Source organism: Blennius ocellaris (assembly GCF_963422515.1).
Source record: "Blennius ocellaris genome assembly, chromosome: 12".
Lineage (NCBI taxonomy): Eukaryota > Metazoa > Chordata > Actinopteri > Blenniiformes > Blenniidae > Blennius > Blennius ocellaris.
In genome coordinates, this window is record NC_137661.1 from 11,685,095 (window position 1) to 11,706,170 (window position 21,076).

Below are 21,076 nucleotides of genomic sequence, written 5' to 3' on the forward strand. Positions count from 1 at the left end.
TACAGGACCCCCGTAACACAACAACTGCCCAGAGTGCATACTTTAAAGGATGAAGGCAAGTTAGCAAAATCAGTGGTTGCCTTAAGCACTTAAAAGGATGGTACTGTGTGCTCCCAGTGCTCAAGAATGTCACAAAGAAAAGGCAAGTACCAAGTTTCTGAGCTGAACAAGTGCATTGCTGATTGATCCCCCATGTACCTCTCTGCAAGCATCGGTCGCAGGATTGCTGTGGAGTCAAATTGAGTGGAGCACTGAGTTATTCAGATGGCCTCTCATTGCTCCTGGAGAGTCCTTTTTCATGTCCATATTGGAGTTTGACATTCATCGCACTCATCAGCCGGTGGACTTTACGTTCGTTTGCATTGAACAGCTTAAAAGGAGGCTGAGAAGCAAGTTTGCGCATCTGGATTCAAACTTTACTGACTGAACTCTTTGAGACATTTCTATGTCTTTGCTTCTTTTTTTGAAAAAACAAAACAAAACAAAACAAAAAAAACTCAACTTTATTCTGTCCATTGATGCCTTGTAAACACATTTTTCCCCACCACCATGTGTGCTGAGAGAGCTGTGACATTATCTCCTGCGGAGATCCCCATGTTGTTCTAGCCCATGTCTGTGTTTTGATTCAGACAATAGCTGGGCATACATGGGCTTCACACACTGACCGGAGGACCACCAAAATAATGGAAGCCTGCTGTTACACAGTAAATACAGTAGCACCCATGGAAAATTGGAACTTTGGATTCTACTGAATAGTTAACTCACAGAAGTGGATGTAATTATACACCAAGGAAAGCTACTCGCAAGAAGCTGCTTTTACTATCCACAGCCTTTTTTTTTTTTTTTTTTTTTTTTCGGAATTGGGGAAACGCTTCCGAGTGCTGCTTACGCCTGTCAAGAGAGGGGAGCATTGTACTGTACTTAAGACATACCTAGTGTGGTTCCCTCTCGCCTTCTTGCCCTTGCAAGGACAGCCGATGCCCCCTGCCTCCTGCTACCCCACTTTGGGCTTACTGAAGGAATACGTCTTTTTTTGTTTTCTTCGTCTCCTCCTGACTGTTACCTTTTGACTCGTTTCACTATAACCATGTGTGATGCCAAAGGACAGCTTAGCCGGCTGTCCTACCCTACCAGAGGCTGTATTGATTTTTCTCCAGTCTGTGTTCATTTGATTGAAACCCAGTTATGTAGGGAGGTGAGCGTGAGTGAGAGAGAATGCTCGAGAGAGAGAGAGAGAGCATTGAGCTTTGAGAACTGAGTTTTGCTGTGGATGCCTGCTGAAGAACGGGAGGGAGACAGGCCCTTCTCCAGTTTCAGGCCAGCTGTCTTATGGGTGGCACAACATAAACCTGACCCACCTGGATAGCACTCAGAACAATGAACCACTCTGAGCTGACAACAGATCCAGTGCTCACTGCCAACAGCAGCCATGAAGACCTCTTTCCTGGCGGGGCCGTCAACCACTCCTGTCCGCTCGGCTGGGGACTGAATAAAGGAGTTGAAGCCTGCATTCTCGAAACGGCCGTCATTGTTCTTCTGACTGTGCTCATAATTACTGGAAACTTGACAGTGATCTTTGTTTTCCACTGCGCCCCTTTGTTGCACCACTACACCACCAGTTACTTCATCCAGACCATGGCCTACGCCGACCTGCTGGTGGGGCTCAGTTGCTTAGTGCCCACCCTGTCTTTGCTTCACTATCCAGCAAGTGTGCAGGAGCCAATTACGTGCCAAGTTTTCAGCTACGTAATCTCAGTTTTGAAGAGTGTTTCAATGGCTTGCTTGGCCTGTATCAGTGTTGATCGCTACCTGGCCATAACTAAACCATTATCTTATAACCAGCTGGTGACTCCTTGCCGACTGCGAAGCTGCATCACGCTCATCTGGGTCTACTCCAGCCTGGTTTTCCTGCCTTCTTTCTTTGGTTGGGGAAAGCCAGGCTATCACGGGGATATTTTTGAGTGGTGCGCTCACTCCTGGCCAACCTCTGCCCTCTTCACGGGCTTTGTTGTGTGTTTGCTTTATGCGCCTGCTGCACTCGTGGTCTGCTTTACCTATTACCACATCTTTCGGATTTGTCAGCAACATAACAGGGAGATCAGCGAGCGGCGGGCGCGTTTCCCCAGTCAGGAGATGGAGGCTGGTGAGGGGAGCGCTGGGCATCACGGAGGGCACGGGCCAGACAGACGCTATGCAATGGTGCTCTTTCGCATCACCAGCGTGTTCTATATGCTTTGGCTCCCTTACATCATCTACTTTTTGCTAGAAAGCTCCCATGTGCTGGACAGCCCAGCCCTCTCCTTCATCACCACCTGGCTGGCCATCAGCAACAGCTTTTGTAACTGTGTCATTTACAGTCTGTCTAATAGTGTTTTCCGCCTCGGCATGCGTCGGCTCTCGCAGACTATTTGCTCCTTCAGTCATTGCGCTGCAGACGATCGGGACTTTGGCGAGCCCAAACCAAGAAAGAGGGCAAATTCGTGCTCCATCTGAGGGAATAGCTTTTACAGGATGAGAAACCCTGAAAATGTATGAATGGATAACCTTCTGGCTTTAAACAAGCTTATCACCTACTTGACTCATAGGACATGGAAAACAGCTCCTGTTATATCAGCCTTCAGCTGACATTGACATTGCCTTGATGACAATAAACTGTTAATTACATTGCAAGCTTTTCAAGGAGAATGGTGCAGTGTTTAAACAGAGACGATTCAAAGTAAGACGGGCAGTCTGTGGTTGCTTTCATCCATTAGTATTGTTGAAACTTTACAGCCTTTACATCTTACTCTCTTTAATTTCCCCAATCCAATGTCAATGATTGCTGAAAGCGCAACTTTGTAATGAATTGAAGTTTTCCCTCACACATCAGTTGTGACTATTCAATATCCTTTCCTTTAAGCTTCATTTGTGGTTGTCGATTTGATTAGCCTCCTCATGGATACCTCTGCTCTTTGTATGACTGCAACCAGGAGATGTAATCTACTCTAGGTTGAGCTCACAAATGTATTAATGAGTTTTAAGTTAATATTATCCATACAGCATGCACACAGTGGATGCTGTAGGCCAACCATTAAACTGCTGATAAATAATCAGTGAATTCCCAGTCTTGAATACTGATTGTTTGAGAATTGTTTGTGTGAGAAAGGTGAGTAACTTTTTCCCCCCTGTAACTGTCAGAGGAAGCAGAAGCATAGTCCCGATTTTAGGTGTTTTGCCACATTTTTCGGATAATACAGAACTACCAATTCATATCTTCCTAATCATGACAAACATTATGAAAACAAGTTCACCCCTATTTCATTTAAGTTAACATCTCTAAGCTAAAAGTGGATGAAATGCTGAGCATACCCTGAACAGTTTGTCAGTAACTCGCTAATGTAATGTACGTTGAGCAAGTAGTGCTGTAACCTGTGAATGAAATTAATTATCAAATGAAAATTATGTCAATTTGGCTTTTTGCTTCCCTTAGCTAAGTCATTAATCTTTAAATTGGGTGCATACCTGAATGAAATGCACCTTATTTCCAATGTATGTGAGCAGAGATGGCCCACATAGTGAGGGCAGAAAACTGATGAAATCAGCAAACAACTGCCCACACCACTTTATTCCATGGTCCACCTTTGGACATTTGCAAAGAGCTTAAAAGCAACAGGATTCCACCATTGTTTGACATTTGAAATATTGCTGTTGGTCCTTTGATAATGGCTTGACACATGTATTCAGCCATTTCTAACCAGAAAATTAGTGTTCAGGACTGTCCTTTCCCTGTATACGGATGGGTTTCATTATTGGATCACGAACATGCGTAGAAGCTAGAAACTAAATATATATGGGTGGAGGTCGAAGGAGGGTACATTCATTCATTTTCCGGTTACTGCCAATCGTAGCTCAGATTAATGTGATATCTGATTTGCGGTCAGGTTGAAACGCAAGAGACCTCTAATTACAAGCTGTGTATTGTAAATGTTCTGGGCAGTTCTTTCCTGATCTTCTCTTGGGTTTGTTTGTCTACTCATCAGATAATGCTTTCACTCCAATTTCTACCTTTTTTTTTTTAATGAAGTTGATTTCATATTATTTGTGCCAAGAAAAAGACGATTATGTTAGAGGAGGAGCATTGTAGTGGTGCAAAATGCAGGTATATATCGCTTGTTTGGAGTTTTGTACTAGGGACAAGTGTAACTCTATGCTGCTGCAGAATAATAGTTCTCGTCTTTGTTTGTATTGCCCTCCTAATCTTGTCTCCTTTGCAGTGCCCTTCAAATCTGGGGCATTTGCTTTACAACTGCAGATGATGTGTTTTGTTAAATCTACGGCCGACATCTTTGGTCGTGATTCTCACCCTTTGATACAGCACAGTAGTGTAGTCATTCCAGTCGTTCTACCTTTAAGGATGTACATTTTCTCAATCATTTTGCTGAGTGTCGAGGACTAATCCATGCCACATCAAGACGGCCACGTTGTCTTTGCCCATGCCGGACCGCTGACTGTCTGCAGTTAAAAAAGCATTGCTTGTATTACGTATTTGTTAATGCAAAACACTGACCGATACATCAACTGCAGCCCCTTGATATTGTGACTGCTGTTACTATTTATGCTGCTTAAACGCATCCGTATAAGTCATTCCTCACTTTAAAGCTGCATTAAGTGTTGTTTTTTTTCTCTCTCTCTCTTAAACCTCAATGGGCAGTGAGACTCTGAGCCCTTTGTGTTCTATAATTCTGTAACATGTTGAAGAGCTGTTTGCAACTTAAGGAACCCAGCAGCCACTGACCCATGTGAATACTCCACGTGAGTCATTCTTGTCACTTGATGAATGTATGTCCTATTTTGTCTTGTTTTCAAGTGATGATTAAGTATTTCATCATCAGGAAACTATCCGTTCAATTTAGTTTTTTTTTTAATCTGTTCAATTTGGTACTTGCTCTTCATTCATTCATTATTTATGCCACATGTGTTGACATTCTTTGGTCTTGCATGAGGAGAATCAATTTCTTAACAAAGAAGCAAAGCAGCCGAAAGTTGCAGGAATCATTCCCAGTGGGACCATCAGCATTCATTAGTTGTTTAATTCAGTATTGATATAAAAAAAAAAAATAAAAAAAATGCTTCATGCAGCTATTCTGCATTACAGATTGTTCTGTATATGTGCCTAAAGATGTTTTTTTTTTTCTAGAAAGAGCTCGTGGGGGGGGTTCAGTTTAAAATGCTGCACTTTTCAACAGCATTTTCCAGTTGCGTGAACATACCTTGTGACATTGAAAGCATTAAAGGGTACATTAATTTAAGTTGACCACTTTGTAATACATTTTGAAGGATTTCCACGTAAACCAGGAATGAGCGAAGTCATGATTTGATCACGGTCGCTGGCTGACTGCCGCCTTCGTGTGATATACGATCTGACGTCGACATGTGTATGTAAACAGGAGACAACTCGCTTGTCTTAATTCAAGTGAATTTCCTCCTTTCTCCATATGACCTGGGATCTATGAAAAACAACAGTAGGGACCCCCAGGTGGGCTGTGTCAAATGCTAGACTTCTGATGGTTTATTTTTAGATTTTGATAGTTGTGGTTTTGGTACTGATTTTAAGCATAGTGCAGTTGGGTAGTAGAATATATAGCATCTTAATTAGTGCTGTATAATCTTTACAATGTGTGACAACATAAACCTGTAAACCAAGAGAAAACTAAATTCTGTAATAGCATAAAATTAGATAGCTCTGTTGTTACCATATGATGTAAAAAAAAAAAAAAAAGTTTTTTCTATCAAAGTGGAATTTTTAGTTGTTGGTTTGAAGTTGCACAAATAATAATTATCTAAGGCTTTTTTTGTTTTGTAGCAGGTTATGTGAAATGTGTAACTTGGTACAAGATTTCAAAAGTCTGAGAGCCACTGAAGTGATATTCAAAAGGTTAGTTGTTTATATGTGTCCGTGTTACACTGACCACACTGGAGTAATAGAGATTTGAAATTATTGTTCCAATAAATAATCTTACTTTCAAGTGCACTGAAGCATTGGTAGGAGCGTGTATTAAACAGACAAAAACATTTAGTTACAGAATATTATGTATTTATTTATTAAGTTATGTTTGTACATTTTTACACTATACTGTATATGGGTATACTGTATGTAAATTGTGTGTATTTGTTTTTTAGTCCGCTGTACAGCCCAAAAAAATTCAGACAAACTCTGACAATGTGTGTTAAATCAACTAGGCTGCTGATGTTTTGAGTGAGAGGAGACTGTATTAAAGTACACAGTATCTATTTTTTTATTTTGAAATTTTGTCAAAGTATATGGTTTTGCTGTTGCTGCCAATCCAATAAAAGTGGAAAGAAAAGTAGACATAAATCTCCGCAATTGCTTTTGTGAAGTTCGTGACTTTCTCTAACCGTGACCATCAATTTGTCATCTTTTATTCCTGATCAGCTGCGCTCACTGGTTTTTTTAGGGGGGGGGGTAAATATTTACCTCATTCACCATCTTTTTAGAGAACTGGTGAATAGAGCTGTTTTAAACTCTTACCTTAATGGGGATCTGTGGGATTATTTCACTGGTGCCTGAAATAACTTTGGTGCCATGCCCTTCAGCAGAATGGTTGGATGTTATTCAAGATATACCAATTAAATTTAGAAATGTAATGCATTTCTAATACTTGCTGAAGAATGACCACCATGGCTGCATGCATGAGTAATATAAATCTGGGGATAGGGCAATATCTATTACATTCTCAGCATCTAATGAGCACATCACATGTTTGAGTCAGGCATTTTTCCCCCCTCAAAGTCAAAGAATGCAATGATTTGAATTCAGCAATATTATCAGAAAAATGAAGCCTATATGAGGGATTCTCATCATTTCCATAATGACTATACTGTGTATCTGTCTAACGTGTGGCCTGCAGGCTGTGTCCATCTCAATTATGCAAGTTACCCATGTAGGTTTCTTATATCCTAACTCTAACCGAGTGCAACAGACAGAACAAAAGATGGATTCAGAATGACCAAGTGGAAAGGTGTTGTCTCAAGAAGCAGATGGCTCATCAAGTGGCATTTGTAAGGTAACATCTTTATGTTGCTGATAGTAGGAGTTGTTGCACGAGCATCTCCCCTGTTGGTCTGATGGTATTCACAGTATAGCGTCTGCATATATGGAATGATTTCAGCTTGTGAAAGCTGTTCTGAAATTATCTTTAGTGTTGTGTAGTCAGTGTTAATGCCCACTGCACAGAAAACTCTTTCCTGTGATGTAATGTTCAAGAACTGTTTAACATGCTTTTGTTGTCTTGCATAGATCTCCCTATGTTTCATCTACGCCCAGCATCAAGAACAGGAGTCTGGGTTTTTTTTGTTGTTGTTTTTTTTTTTGATGTGTAGTTTTTGAATAAAATCCATAAACTAAACCAAGAGCAGCTTCCAATTCAGGCCTGTTCAGTATTCATAGCCATTGCTATATCAGGAATTCCCTTTTATTTCCACAAATGGCAGCACTCTCCTCACTTCCTCTTTCCATTTCCACTCCGTTTCTCATCTCCTCCTTCTGTCTGACTGAAAAAGGACCAGCTGACCCTTTTATATTTTTGGGGGGAGCTTGTTGAAATAATAATTGAAGGGGAAACCAGGCCCAATCTGTGTGTGCTACTGGTACAGCATCATAGCTATAACCAAAAGCAGTGTGTGGCATAAGGAGGACACCCTCATTTGCCCTCTCTAAAACATACTCTTATGCAGCCTGCATGCCCTCATTTTTTTTCTTTTGGAAACATGAACTGCAGTTTTAGGCCTGATAGCTGTCAGGCGCTCCCAGAGTCTAAGCCAGTTGTTTGTATTTACAATATTTAATAGTTAATATTAAATAATGTTCAAAGACTGAACTATCGTCCTATAGTGGTGGTTTTCTTTTAGTGTCACTGGCAAAAACAGTCATTGAGGGTAAGTGAAGAAAACACTCAGTCCCCTTCTTGACTGTCCTTGAGGTTCTTCGTCCTTTTTTCAGCTGAATAGACAAAGAGGTAATTAAATGAAAATTGCAACTATCCACCATTAAATTGCCAAATCACCATTAGCAACTGTGTCTTATAATGTGAACAACATTGGGAGATGTGGGATTCAACCAAGCATTACAACTTCTCCACACAAAGCATGCGCAACTAAAGGGTTTGGGGATAGAAATACAGAATGTCACCCAACCTGTTGACGGGAGCTTATTGCTACAAAACCTCTGCTAAATATTACTATCAAAAATGTATTCTGTTTAAATTTCAGTCAACATGATACAAACTTTTCCCAGCTACACTCTTTGCATTTTACACTTTCTGAAACTTAATGACAAGTACTTTTTTCTTAATTTTTTTTTTTTTTGTGTTTTTTAGTACTGCAAATTTATTTGTGGAAAGATGTTACAGGGTGCAAGTAACTTTCCAAAATCAAACATCTCTTTGTAGTATTTGTGTTTGTGTTGTGAATCGCATTAATGTTGTGTGTAAAAAATGCTTTTCATGAAATCATACCTCTGAGCACAGCAGTGTTTCATTGCCTACCAGCAGTTATGTAAACCAATATGGGTCAGGGTTATTGTTAGTCTGTGTGGTGTGTGTGTGTGTGGTGTGTTTGAACCAAATAGATTGTGTAGCCAATTTGGTTGGTTTTGTCTTTCTGCCTTGTCTGGTTGTGTCCCAAGCCTTGTAAAGACCCATGATCAAAATCTTTGTCTGTTAATTTCATAACTTGTAAATCTTTTGTATGAAGCTTTTTTTTAAGGGCGGGTCAATCTAACATATACACCCACATAAAGTATTTTTTTGCAATGACAAACATGATTTAATTGATCGCTCCACTATAATTTCATGCATTTCATGCTTTCAGTATCTCCTGGAGAGGTAATCTCGATAGGTGTGTGAATAAAACAACAACAAAAAACAAAACGTCACTACATCAATACTTTATTTAAATCACTTTTAAGATTTTGAGATGTTTTAATCCCACCAAGGACTTAAAAAAACAAAACAAAAAGTTCTAGTGACTAAGAAGGCCTTTTACATGCAGTGAGCAACTGACCAAATTTCCATTTTAAAAAAAAGGAGCTTCCTGAGACGGTGTGTTAACCTTCTGGAAGTGTCCATCAGAAGTGGTCATAAAGGACATGGACATGGCCAGAAACAATACTCAGTTATTGAGGCACGAAAATGTCTGGCACCATTATACCAACATGGATATTATGCTTTCATGTTGTTCGCACCAAATTCTGACCCTGCCACCTGTGGCTCATTAAATATTGCAGTAGGAAATACTGAATCAATATGAGATAATAAACTGAAAGAATAAACACGCAGAATGACAGCACCCACACTGGAAGCAGCACCGAGCAGGTAGTTATTGATTCACTTCCACTGTAATGATCATTTAACTTCACACCAGCGATCATTAAACCTTTGATTAATAAACTGCTCAGCTCTAATGCATTGCCCTCGCCCCCACGTTTCAAACCTTTTCATACCTCATGGGCAAAAGTACTGAATATTTTAAGAGTGCCAAATCTACTTGATTTATGTGACAAAGACCATTTTGCTCCAAAATCCTTTTTTTTTTTTTTTTTTTAAATTATATACTGGCTTTGATGAATCACAACTAAAACCAATCATCTACATAATAACAAAGGTTATTTTCAAAAGAGTTGTGTGGAAAAACTCGCATAAATTGATGAGGACCTGTTTTATTCCTAATGGCCATGTTCCTAACTTAACTTTTCTGTATAATTTTTTTTTACATACATTTAGCATAAATAACTAAATAACATATTTTTTCATCCGACTGAGCTTTTTCCTTTTCAAAATCACCAATGTCAGACTCAACTCATTCACACAGTTGACACTTTGAACTGCTGTCATTTTTTCCCCCTGTTCAAAAAGTATTTTATTGTGACTGAGTGGAGCTCATTAAACTAATGGCTTCAGAAAAGCTGTCGTCCTCCTTCCTGTACTGAAGGATTTTCTGATTCTCTGACACCACTCACCCCCCACCCCCACCCCCCAGATTTTTTTTCCTTTGCATCCTTTGTAATCTAATTTGGCATTAATTTGCACTGTTATGTTTGCTCCCGTGCTACATAAGAAATCCCCTTCAACACATTTGAAAGACAGCAGAGGCAAAACCTGTTTTTTTGTTTGTTTTTGTTTGTTTTTTATCTTAAAACACCCAGTAGACTGCATTATTTGATGTTCTACATTTAGTCACCAATACACTGGACAACGAAATGTTTACAATCACATGTCTGATGATGTGTGTCGCTGCCAATAGCTGCCTGCGATGTACATGTCGATGAACTGTCGTCTTTTCAGCTCGTCATCCCTGCATGCCGCTGGAGTGGCTCCATTGTTCCACTTCATTGTCCCAAGTGAACACCAGATTTAAGAGGGACTGTGTCTCTATGGAAACTCAGCTGGTCTAAAGAAGTAACTGGGTTTTTATAGAGTTTATAGAGTATATAAATAGGACACAATTACAACGACTGTTAGCATTAGCATCAAAATAACCTCCTCATTATTCATCCCTGGGCATTTGGAATTTAAAGAGGTGGGGAAATGCATCCAGCTCATTCCAACATCATGTCCACGTGTAGTGTGTGTGCATCTTGTAAAATACTTTACAGTCAAAGATATGCAGTAGTAAGTAAGTAAGTAGACACACACACACACACAGACACACACACACACATACACACACACACACACACTTCTCTAGAGGAACATAGACCAATCTTAATTTTTGGACGAGGATGCTTCTGCTCCGGATGATTGACGTAAGGAACTACTGAAGATAATTACCTCTGAAAAAACTGCCCTATGCCTATTATGAGAATGCCAAGGGATTTGTTCAGCTATTGCAGCCAGTTTTGATCCTGGTGAAGCCTTCTGGTTTGAACAACATGGGTAGTGGTGTGCTTGTGTATCAACAATATCTTGTCACCACGGACTGTATAAGTGTCCTGCTTTATTTTAGGTTTTTTTTTAGGTTTTTTTAGTGTTGTAATTTTGTTTGGTATCGATTGGACATTCTGCTGGGTTTCTCTGTCATGTTCAAATGGGATAAAAGAGTATGTACAAACAAAATAAAGCTTATCGTCTAGTGAAATCAATGTGAACGAGACCCTCAGATCAAAAGCCGACACAAAACTGCTTCTGCAGCACTTCCAAGGAAAGAAGTAAGAAGACCCGTGGTTAATTGTGTATATTTCAAATAGTCATCACTGCATTAGGACAGTTGCTTTAATTCATACTTGAAAGTGATATGAGCAAACACACTTCCATGTTATGGTCCAACCATTCATTCAGAAGTGACACGGCTGAGCTGATACCGAGTATCTCCATGTAGAGCAAGTTGCTGCAAAGGAAAGTTTCGGTCCTCGGTCCGGCCCCTTGTTTGTCCTGGCTGTTTAGGCTCTGTTTCCCCAGTCTCTGTGGGGTGGAAAAGAGAAAAAAAGCAGGGGACCATCAAGGCCACTTGTGACTCACCTGAAGCAAGCTGATTTTTGTGACTTGTGACACTAATGAAGTCGTGCCGCGCTGCTAACTGAAAAGCGTACCAAAGCTGTACCCACGCAGTTTCCAGTATACAAAAGTGTGGCAGAGTTTCAAGACTCTGAGTGCTTCTCCTTGAGAACCAGAAAATAATAGATGTGCAGTTTTCAAGGCATGAAGGACACTGCTACATTACCCTCACATCACTCGTTGGCATCACATAAATCTGATCAGGAAAGGTACATGATTTTTATTACACATCATTTTAGAAATTCCATTGGAACAAAAAAAAAATGTATGCAAACACATTTTTTTGAGGTTTTGTGGCACTTATAAGTGAAAATAAGCACATTATTCATCACATTCGTTATCCTAAATGTGCATCTGTGGGTGTCATTATATGAAAACTGCTTGGAAAAGACAGAACTTATTCTTGTAGGAGATGAATGTGGATGCTTGTGAGACAATGACTCACTCATCAATGAGACATCTGACACTAAAGACAAATAATTCAACTCGGCGAGCATCCCCTGCCCCCTCCCTGCACCAAGGCTAAGATAACTTCTCAACAGAAATATGGTACAACTAGTGTGTTTCTCACAGCACAAGGTCAATATATCAACATTTAGCTTTAGAAACATGTCCATAAACAGCATTGAATCCTGTCAAAACCTCCTTGAGCAAGATAATGAGCCACCTACATCCTCTCACATCATCAGGCTCTCTGGATAAAATGAGTGGTTAAACACTCTGAATGTAAAAAAAATATATATATATTTATATAAATGCCAGAATTCTTACAGCATCATAGCAGAGAGAACAGTGAGCTCTAAAGTTACCCATCTCTTTTGACAGTGTTATGTAACTCCCGGGTGTGGAAGGGGCCCATGGGTGCTGGCTGGTGAGCCCCCTCAACAGGGAGGCAGCCACGCTTTGCTAAACTGATGAGGCAGGAGCGAAATATGTCGGGTTTACACAGCTAAATGCTCTGAGCCCACTAAATCCTGAAGTGACAGCCTGGCCCATCAGAGATGATACTACGCGTGCTCAAACACTGGAAGAACACACAAACACAGATTGGCGAGTTTAAGGTCAAACTGCATGTGCGGAGCGAAACATAAACGCTTTACTGAACCCAACCTACAGTTTCTGGTGAAATAGCGGTCATGTGGATGAGATAACCCGTTCAAAAGCTGAAAAGCAGTCAAAGGCATATCTGAAAAATGTAATTTCCATAATATAGCTACAAAATCTGGCTGCCCACTAAGAATCAATAACACTATTAATGGTGGAGACTTCAATTGCTGTTTTCACTGTTGTGCCATGACCCCTATAACAGCTCTGGGTCTATTAAAACCTGGCCATTGTGAAACACGGTGTATATCAATGCACAGCATTGTTTTATGGCTCATGATGGGGAAGAAGAAAAAAAACAAATACTAAACTAAATGAAGACTCATCCAACAGAAGCATTGCTGACTGCACTGAATATCATATCAGTTGGTGCTTCCAAATTTGAAATGTTGTGTTCAGCAAAAGCAACTAAGACATCACAATCAGGAATATGTAATTATAAATACATTACAATTGTGACATAAAGGTATATATCCTACATTGAAGTGTTATATTGAACATTTCAAACCACCCCCACACTTTAAAACATGTAACTGCCCCACAGCAGTAGAAATGATACGATTCATATTTTTCATAGAAGTGCAGGAGGAAATAAGCATCATTCAGTAAGTTGATACAGATGCTAAACTACTTCATTGTGAACCAGATCAATAGTGGGAAGCTGAATAACTCTACTGATGCATGACATGTACAAGGTAAAAAGAAAAGAAAAATCACATTCAAATCAATTATTTACTTTCCCTTCTTCAGTTTCAATTGGGGGGGAGGGAAAAATCTATACGGTGCTGCGAATCTTGATCAAAAGCAGAAATAATCATGTAGGTGTGGGATCGACAGCGACAAACCTTCCAGCTGGTTTCACAGTAGGACTGAGTGCAAACATTCCTCTGAAGCCAATGACAAAAATCATTACAATGCTGTTCCTGTGTTACCCATCTCAATAAACAGTCAAAGCCAGGTATTGATCGTATTCTCAGTGCGAATGCATCACCCCCCTCCAACTCCCGCCCCCCCCAAAAGCAATGTGCTGGATCAATCGAATGAGTCCAATGCACTTTGACAGCACTGTGTCTCTGATGGGAGTGAAGAAAACACAGCGAAGCTCTGCCCCGCCTGGGCTCTTCAGCGTGCAAGGAGGGGAGTGGTGCACTGAGGGCCGTGTCGGAGGACAGCTGCTGTGATGAACTGGCAGGACGGGGTGTCGAAGAGCTCGTCTGTTGGAGGGCTGCAGGATCCCCATCTAGAAGTTGACACAAAGTCGAAGCCTCTCGACTGGTTTAAGAAAATGCTTGTTGTAATGCGAAGCGAACATTATTTGTTTTAATAAAACATGTTTAAATGGGAAAAAAACAAAACCAGAATGGAAAGGCAATTTACTAATATGAGAATAGAGAAAATGTAAGTTGTGAATAAAAATAAAAGAGGGAGAGAAAGAGAGAAAGAAACCAAGAGGCAGGCAGACATAACCGCATTTCCTTCATCTTCTGGATAAATAGCAGGTCTTTCAAATAAAGAACAGTACTGAAAGTGTCAAACAGTGTAGATTTTGATGGAAAAAGTGAGGTAAAAATTAATGGAAAAAAAGCTGTTTGGTGTGGATAAACCCAATAGAATGTATAAATCCCAGAGGGAAATTCTTTACATAATAATACAGTAATACTGTAACTATAATGATTCTTTAATCTTAATCAATTATGGCATGTTTAGGTATTTTTTTATGATTAGCAAGTGATAGTCACAAGCTGAACTCATGTAAACACAACAAAACCAACTGTATAACTGTTGGGAGGTGCACAGTATCATAATATGATCTTACTTCACATCAATGCTGTGCATTAGCAAGAATCTGGTGATATACCATAATACCTGTCAAAGTAGAGAAATAGTAATGCCATTTTCCATATATTTGTGATTTATGGAATTCTCTTTTTATGTTCATTGATTTGGAAGAAAACAGTGTTTGTGAATGTGTTACATATACTGCTGTAAATGTACATGATTGTGACCACTAGGTATCACTGTTGCCAGCCATTCATAGCCATTTGGACTTGAGATAAGTGAAGCACGAAGCTAAGCCAAGCTTGCTAATGTTAATGCTACACAGTTGGTCATATGTCATGATGCTGTCAGATGGCCTGAGTCAGTTCAGAATTAATGAGGCACTCCTACTCCCGAACTGCGCTGCAGCTTTAAATACGAACGCAAACAGTCTCCCAGTGAGTCGGGCCAGAAAGACGCAGCGGCACTGCAACTCACCAACTGTTTGACTGTAGAACAGATGTAGCAAGTTATGGGTCTGTTTAAAATTCATAAAATAAGTTGTGGAATTACATTAACAGGTTACTTAACCATGCACTGTCCGTGATATTTCTAACTCTTGACCAAATTAGCAACCAGTCAATCATCAAGATAAATCCAATTACCAACAGTGTTTTGGGGAATCGGCACACAAGTGTAAAACAAATAATGTTGATGTAACATTTAGGTTCATAGTTTTCCCATAATCACACAACAAGTTGTGCGGCAACCTGTTTTTCCAACTTTTTTTTTTTTTACTCTTGTAATCTCCATGGTATATTGAGTATATACTTTTGTGTTTTGCCTTTCGGCAGCCCGTTGACTTCTTGGCGGTAATACTATGATTTAAAAAAAAAAAAAAAGAATCACAAAGAAACCGTTGAGCTGATGTGCAGTTGCCTTTGTGTAGAAAAGGCTGGCTATTTGATGATCAGTGGAATTGTGCGACAGTGGAGACGTGGTTATAGGGAAAAACTTGTGCTCAGCAAACCAGTTCTTAATGAGGTGAATATGAAATGCTTTCTCAGCAATTCAAAGTATTGCCAATAAATTTCCACTGAGCATTGAATGAACGATGGGTTGGCATCGGTTTTGTCTGATAAATGTTAAAGTTACTTGATTTAACTTTCATCTTCTACCTCGGGATGAACTGAATGAGAACATTACAACCTAGTTTTATTGTCTGGCTCATTGATTGATAAATGTTTTTAACCCAATCACAAAAAAAATCTAGATATCAAAAAAAAGAACAGTGAAACGCTATCCAGATATTGTGATGACAATGCTATCGCTCTGGTGGCTCACCTGGACTGAATAAACACGCCTCCCGTTTTTTGTTTTTTTTATTTCTTCTGTGGAATGCAGTGAAATAATCTTGTTGTGTGATACGCAGAGTAAGCAGCATGATAATTAAAAAATCAGCTTCCCTTGAGGCCGATGTCCTTGGTTGCAGGCAAGGAATTTTCTGGAGGCTTCCCCTGTGGGTTCACGGAGGGTGGTGGTCGTGCATGTGTAAATGTGAATATGAATGTGTGCGTGAGATCGGGGGTGGAGGGTGGGGGTGGAGGGTGAGGTGGGTGTGTGGGGAAGTGGGAGCAACATCTGGCCCACATAGCAGATTGCTAATTCATCTGTCTCTGTATTGCTGCCGTGGCATTTTAATGGCCCGGCTGGTTCTGCATTTTAATGAGCCAAGATGGGAGGGCATGCACACATTATGCACAGACGGGAGGCAAAAGAGTGAATTTCTCTCTCATTTTGTCGAGTGAAACCGGTTCCAAGAAAGCAGTTTAAACACCGAAAAACAAAGAGGTAAAAGGTTATTAGAACTGTGCTTACAAATCATTTGCTTTGACGAACGTCTCTCAGTAATCCTCTTTTGAACAAAAATTAAGATGAGATAAATATTTCTATGAAAATTTTTTTTTAATTAGAACATAATCTTTGCTTCATTGTGTTGACAGAACTTAAATTTTGTTTTTATACTTTATCAGATCTGTGTTCAGGTATTCGGATGGATGGATGGATGGATGGATGGATGGCTGCACGGTGGCGCAGTAGATAGAAAAGGACTTATCTTTACATCCTTATTGCAGAAAGGAACTCAGGTCCAGTGACTTTGAAAATAAATGATAATACTTAACTGAACTATGGCAAATAACGCAAACACGGCATCTTATTCCAGTTTCTGCTTAGTTAGAAGGCTGAACGAACGTCCTGCTCTTTCTCTGTTTTCCTCACACATGGTCAGACAGCATCACTGAGAGAGGTCAGCAGATAAAGTGCATCCCCACTGGGCATTTGACATTTTCTCTGTGTTGTGATCTTTATTGGTGAGTATGAGCTGAATATCTGTTGTGTAGGGACAGAGGATCCCCGGGGATGGTTGAGGTTTAGTGAAGGGTGAGACACTTAGTAGATCAACGGCAGAAAGCAGACTGCGCGTGTGTTTGTGTGCGTGTGTGTGTGTGTGTGTGTGTGTGTGTGCGTGTGCGTGACATAAACAATATGTATGTTGTACTAGCAAGGAGGTACAGTGTTGAGACGGCTCTCAAGAAAATTCATTTCCCAAAGCCCTCAATCTGGGTCTTTCCATGTGGGAGGCAGAAGTGAAAAATAGTCTTTAAGTTTAAAGCAGACCATGTGTATCTATTCTCGTATAGAACCCAGGTGGCCCTTTGTACAAAGTTGGGTTTGCTCTGTACTATGTAAATGCCACTTGTCCCTATATATATATATATATATATATATATATATATATATATATATATGAATTGAATTCATGGCTACAGTGTTGCTGTCGCATAACAATGGTGTGTCTGTCAGCAGTTTTTTTTTGGGGGGGGGGATTTTTTTTCCCACAGATAAAAAACATCTTGACTATTTTAACCTGTGCCAGCCTCCAGCCATCAGACCTGCATATCAAATGAAACGCTGCTGGATGTAGACAAATGTAAAAGGTGGCGTGTAGGTTCTGACGCTTCAGCACTTTCTCTTTTCGAGCTGCACGTGTTAAGTAGGTAACCTGTTGGTGAGGTCTGAGTAATGGACCGTCTGCCCAACAAGCCCCCAGGCTACAATTAGACAGAGCCTCTTGTTCCTTCCCTGTGTACACATCTCACTCCCCTCTCTTTATCTCTCGCTCCCTCAATCTGTCTTTCACCCTGTTTATCCGTTATCGCCTGTCTCTTCCACCTTTGCTTTTCACCTCGTCCTCTCCTTTCACTTGTAATTCTCTTCTCCTTTTCTGTCTTGTTTCCCTTCCTTCACTCAGTCCAGTCCATTTAAAATACCACCAGAGGATAAATCTGACAGGGAGACGCCATCTGGAAGAGAAAAAAGTGCCTTCAATGCTGAATGCTGGAGACTATTGATATCATTTCGCTGCCTTCGTTAATTCCATACATTACTCTATATTGTCAGCATGATTTTTCCTGTGCCACTTTGAAAGCACAGGTCATTTTGCTTCTGTTCATGATGTCTTATGTTTCAGTAATACTGTTTGTTTGTGCATTCTTGATTGTACAGAAATTTAAGGTTAAAAAAAAGAAGAAGAAAAAAGTAAATGCTGTCTGCAATGATTGCCTTCATGTATTGTGGCTTAAATGTAGGCCCTCATCCTCCACTTCTGCCGAGCAGCTTATTGAGATGAGTTTGTTCAGACGTCTGTCCGTCAAAAAGTACCCAGCAGCCTTTGCTGTTCGATCTGTAAATGTACAGTCAAGGTGCCCCCCCCTGACTTTCTCCAGTGTGGTGGAGGATTGCCTGCAGGCAACAATTGCTTTGTCTTTTCTTCAGATGCTGCCTCTCTAACCCTGGATCTTATCACACCCACAGATCCTCTGTCCTTTTACCCCTGCCTGAAAGTTAACAACCGCTAACGGCCCTCTGGATCCCCCCCCGACTGTCTTTTCCATTGACTCACCTGCGGCAGCAACAGAAAGATTATTTGGGTTAATATCCTTTGGATGACGCTGAAGTCACTGCTTCTGGTCGTACACTCAGTGACAACGTCCAGCTCTTTATGCTACGAGACAAGGATGACCTGGTTTATGGGGATTTCTTCCCAAGTTACAAGAAAAAAAGGGGGCAAACACGCTGGAGGAGCTTTTCAAGCGTCTGAGTCAAATAATCTCTTAATGAGCTCAAAATTGTCGGCCAACAACCAAGCACTACAAAAAAAAACCTAAGTGATTTCCAATGTAAACAGTGGCCCTTTTCCCATCCAGCACTGTTCTCTTTAAACATCTTATTGAATTATGCCCATCTGACTTATAATTGATGGGTCCCTCAGTTTTAAGCGGTGCATTATTTTGAAGAAGCGCGAGTAATTTCATCTTTTATCTTTTCAAAAGCAGACAATCATTTTGATGTCATTTCAAGGGCGCTTCGTCACACAGAGAGCGACATAAAGTACATTTATTATTAAAACGACAATATACAACCTTTCCAATACTTGCAATCTACATTATACCCAGATAAACTGGAGATACATTTCAACTCAACTTTCTCGAACAAATTGAAAAAAAAAAAATACTAACAAGGAAGACATTTGATTATCAAGTAAAAGTGTTGATGGCAGTGACACAATGGTGCTGGGTTGCTAATTATGTTGTAGTTCCCTCTAAATATGTTTGTTTTTTGTTCTGTTAATAAAATAAGGTTTAAAGTCATTTGCAAATATTGACTTTTTTTTTTTACATTGGAGGTATGAATAAATCAAAGATTACTATGAAAATTAACTTGCTTGAAAAGAAGTGGCATGAAGCATAAACTCATTAAATCCTACCTCCTCTCTAATAAATTTCCAATCACATAGTCATGTACATAAATAATCACAAAACGAAGCAAATAGCCGATAAATAATCAGAATGTAAAAGCACCCTGGGAATACTGCCCTCATGTCCAGCACCATTTTTAGTTATTTACTAGATCCCATATTCCTCTCATTACTTTTATTAATTCTTATTTCCCAATAGCATTACTTTCTGCTAAGCATTATAATTTGGATTAACTTTTTTTGGTATTTTTACAGACAATAACTGCTTTCTTAGTTGTTTTTGTCAAAAATGTTCTATAAAGTTTATTTGTGTTTATTATCTTCCCTTAATCCATAGGCAATCAGTGTTTTTCTGTTTAATAGTGTTCCATTGAACATTTTTTCTCAACGAGTGATGTAAACATAGTCATTGCATACTTTGAACGTCATTGTTTTTCGTTCTAACCCTAACATATTACAAAGTCTGTCACTGGCAGTGTTGGTGGTTTCATCCCCTCCTTTACCTGTGTATGTGATGGAAGTGACTTAGAGCAACATACTGAACCTCAGCTTTGTGTTACCGACAGGCAAGGTACTTGCACGGCAGCCTTCCATATTGGTGTGTGTGAGTGTGTTTGTGTAAATTGGTGAATCTGCCAAAATTGGTTGAGCGGAACTTGAAGTAAGACTGTATTATGACTAAAATGATGTGCAGATTACATTTAGCACTGTGCATATGAAATCCTCAAATGTAGCTCTATAGCTTTCTCATACACTCTTCGCAGATGACGCCCTTTATTGCATAATATCCAAAGAAGAACACGTGAAGCTGACTTAAACCTTTTTCTTTTCAGTACACGAATGACTTATTAATTGTATGGAGTCTCCTGGAGAGCCGTGCCTCTGCTCGTAGTACTATGGTTATTGGATGTAGTGCAAGGGTTAATTCTGTTCATGTGCTTCGGCGGTGAAGTGCAGCATTGAAGCTGAACTGTGGCACCGTAGTGCAGAACCAATGTTGTTGATGAGGCTCCAGTTCCTCCTCAACACCTTGGCCTCCCTGCAGAGATCAAAGACCTGCAAGCTTCAGCACTCGCTCTCACAGACACACCATCCAAATGAGGCGTGTAGGACTCTTGTTTCAGTCCAGACCTGAAAACTCTGAGGAATTTACCCGTCTGCACAGGTAGAGTGTCATATCAAGCAAAACAAATGAGGCAGTCGGAGGCAAGACATAGCAACTGTGGTCTTTTTATTCTTTTAACAAGCTTATATTGTCTGCATAAGAGCATGACACCTTTTTTGTTTTTTTTCTGTTCTTGTTGTTAACGATCTTGTTGATGAAATGCAAATTTGTTTTTTTATGTGTTTTCACAACAAAAGTTTGAGTAGCTCGGTGTGTAAAATGTGTGAGCCATTACTGTCGGGGGGGGGGATGCTTGCGTTGTAAGCCCACATGCCGACACTGCAGTGCTTAAATGTCCTCATGTGTTTGCTTTCACATGTAGAGGTGGAAATGGGAAGAACATTTATAAGATGAAGTCGATTGGAGGAAGGACAAAAAAACAGCCATGAAAGACACAATACAGGAGATTAAGTCACAAACAAGAGAATATAGACAAGAAGAAGTAGAGAAGATAAGCAAGATGAAAGACGAAAAGAGCTGAGAGTAACAAATTCAAGGATGAAAGAAAAGACATGAGGAAATGGAGAGAAGAGGAAGATTGTATATTAGGAAGGAAGTTGATGAGGCAGCGTGGAGCACATGCTATAATCTTTTTTGGGGGTGTTTTTTGAGTAATGAGGCTGTTAATTAGCAGAGACATGCGTGCTTTATTAAATTAAAGTGTTTACAACTTTCACTGTC

The 21,076-nt window shown here is 40.0% G+C and overlaps 2 protein-coding genes across 4 annotated transcripts in view; both read left to right on the top strand.

Annotated features, from left to right (window-relative positions):
* The window catches only part of rabgap1l (RAB GTPase activating protein 1-like), a 100,404-nt gene that overhangs the window by 38,615 nt on the left and 40,713 nt on the right, over positions 1–21,076 (top strand). The window lies entirely within an intron of this gene.
* Positions 1,378–2,493, top strand: gpr52 (G protein-coupled receptor 52; the record flags this gene model as incomplete). Its single annotated transcript, XM_080506806.1, has 1 exon — positions 1,378–2,493. One exon carries the CDS (start codon positions 1,378–1,380, stop codon positions 2,491–2,493), a length of 1,116 nt encoding a protein of 371 aa, XP_080362932.1.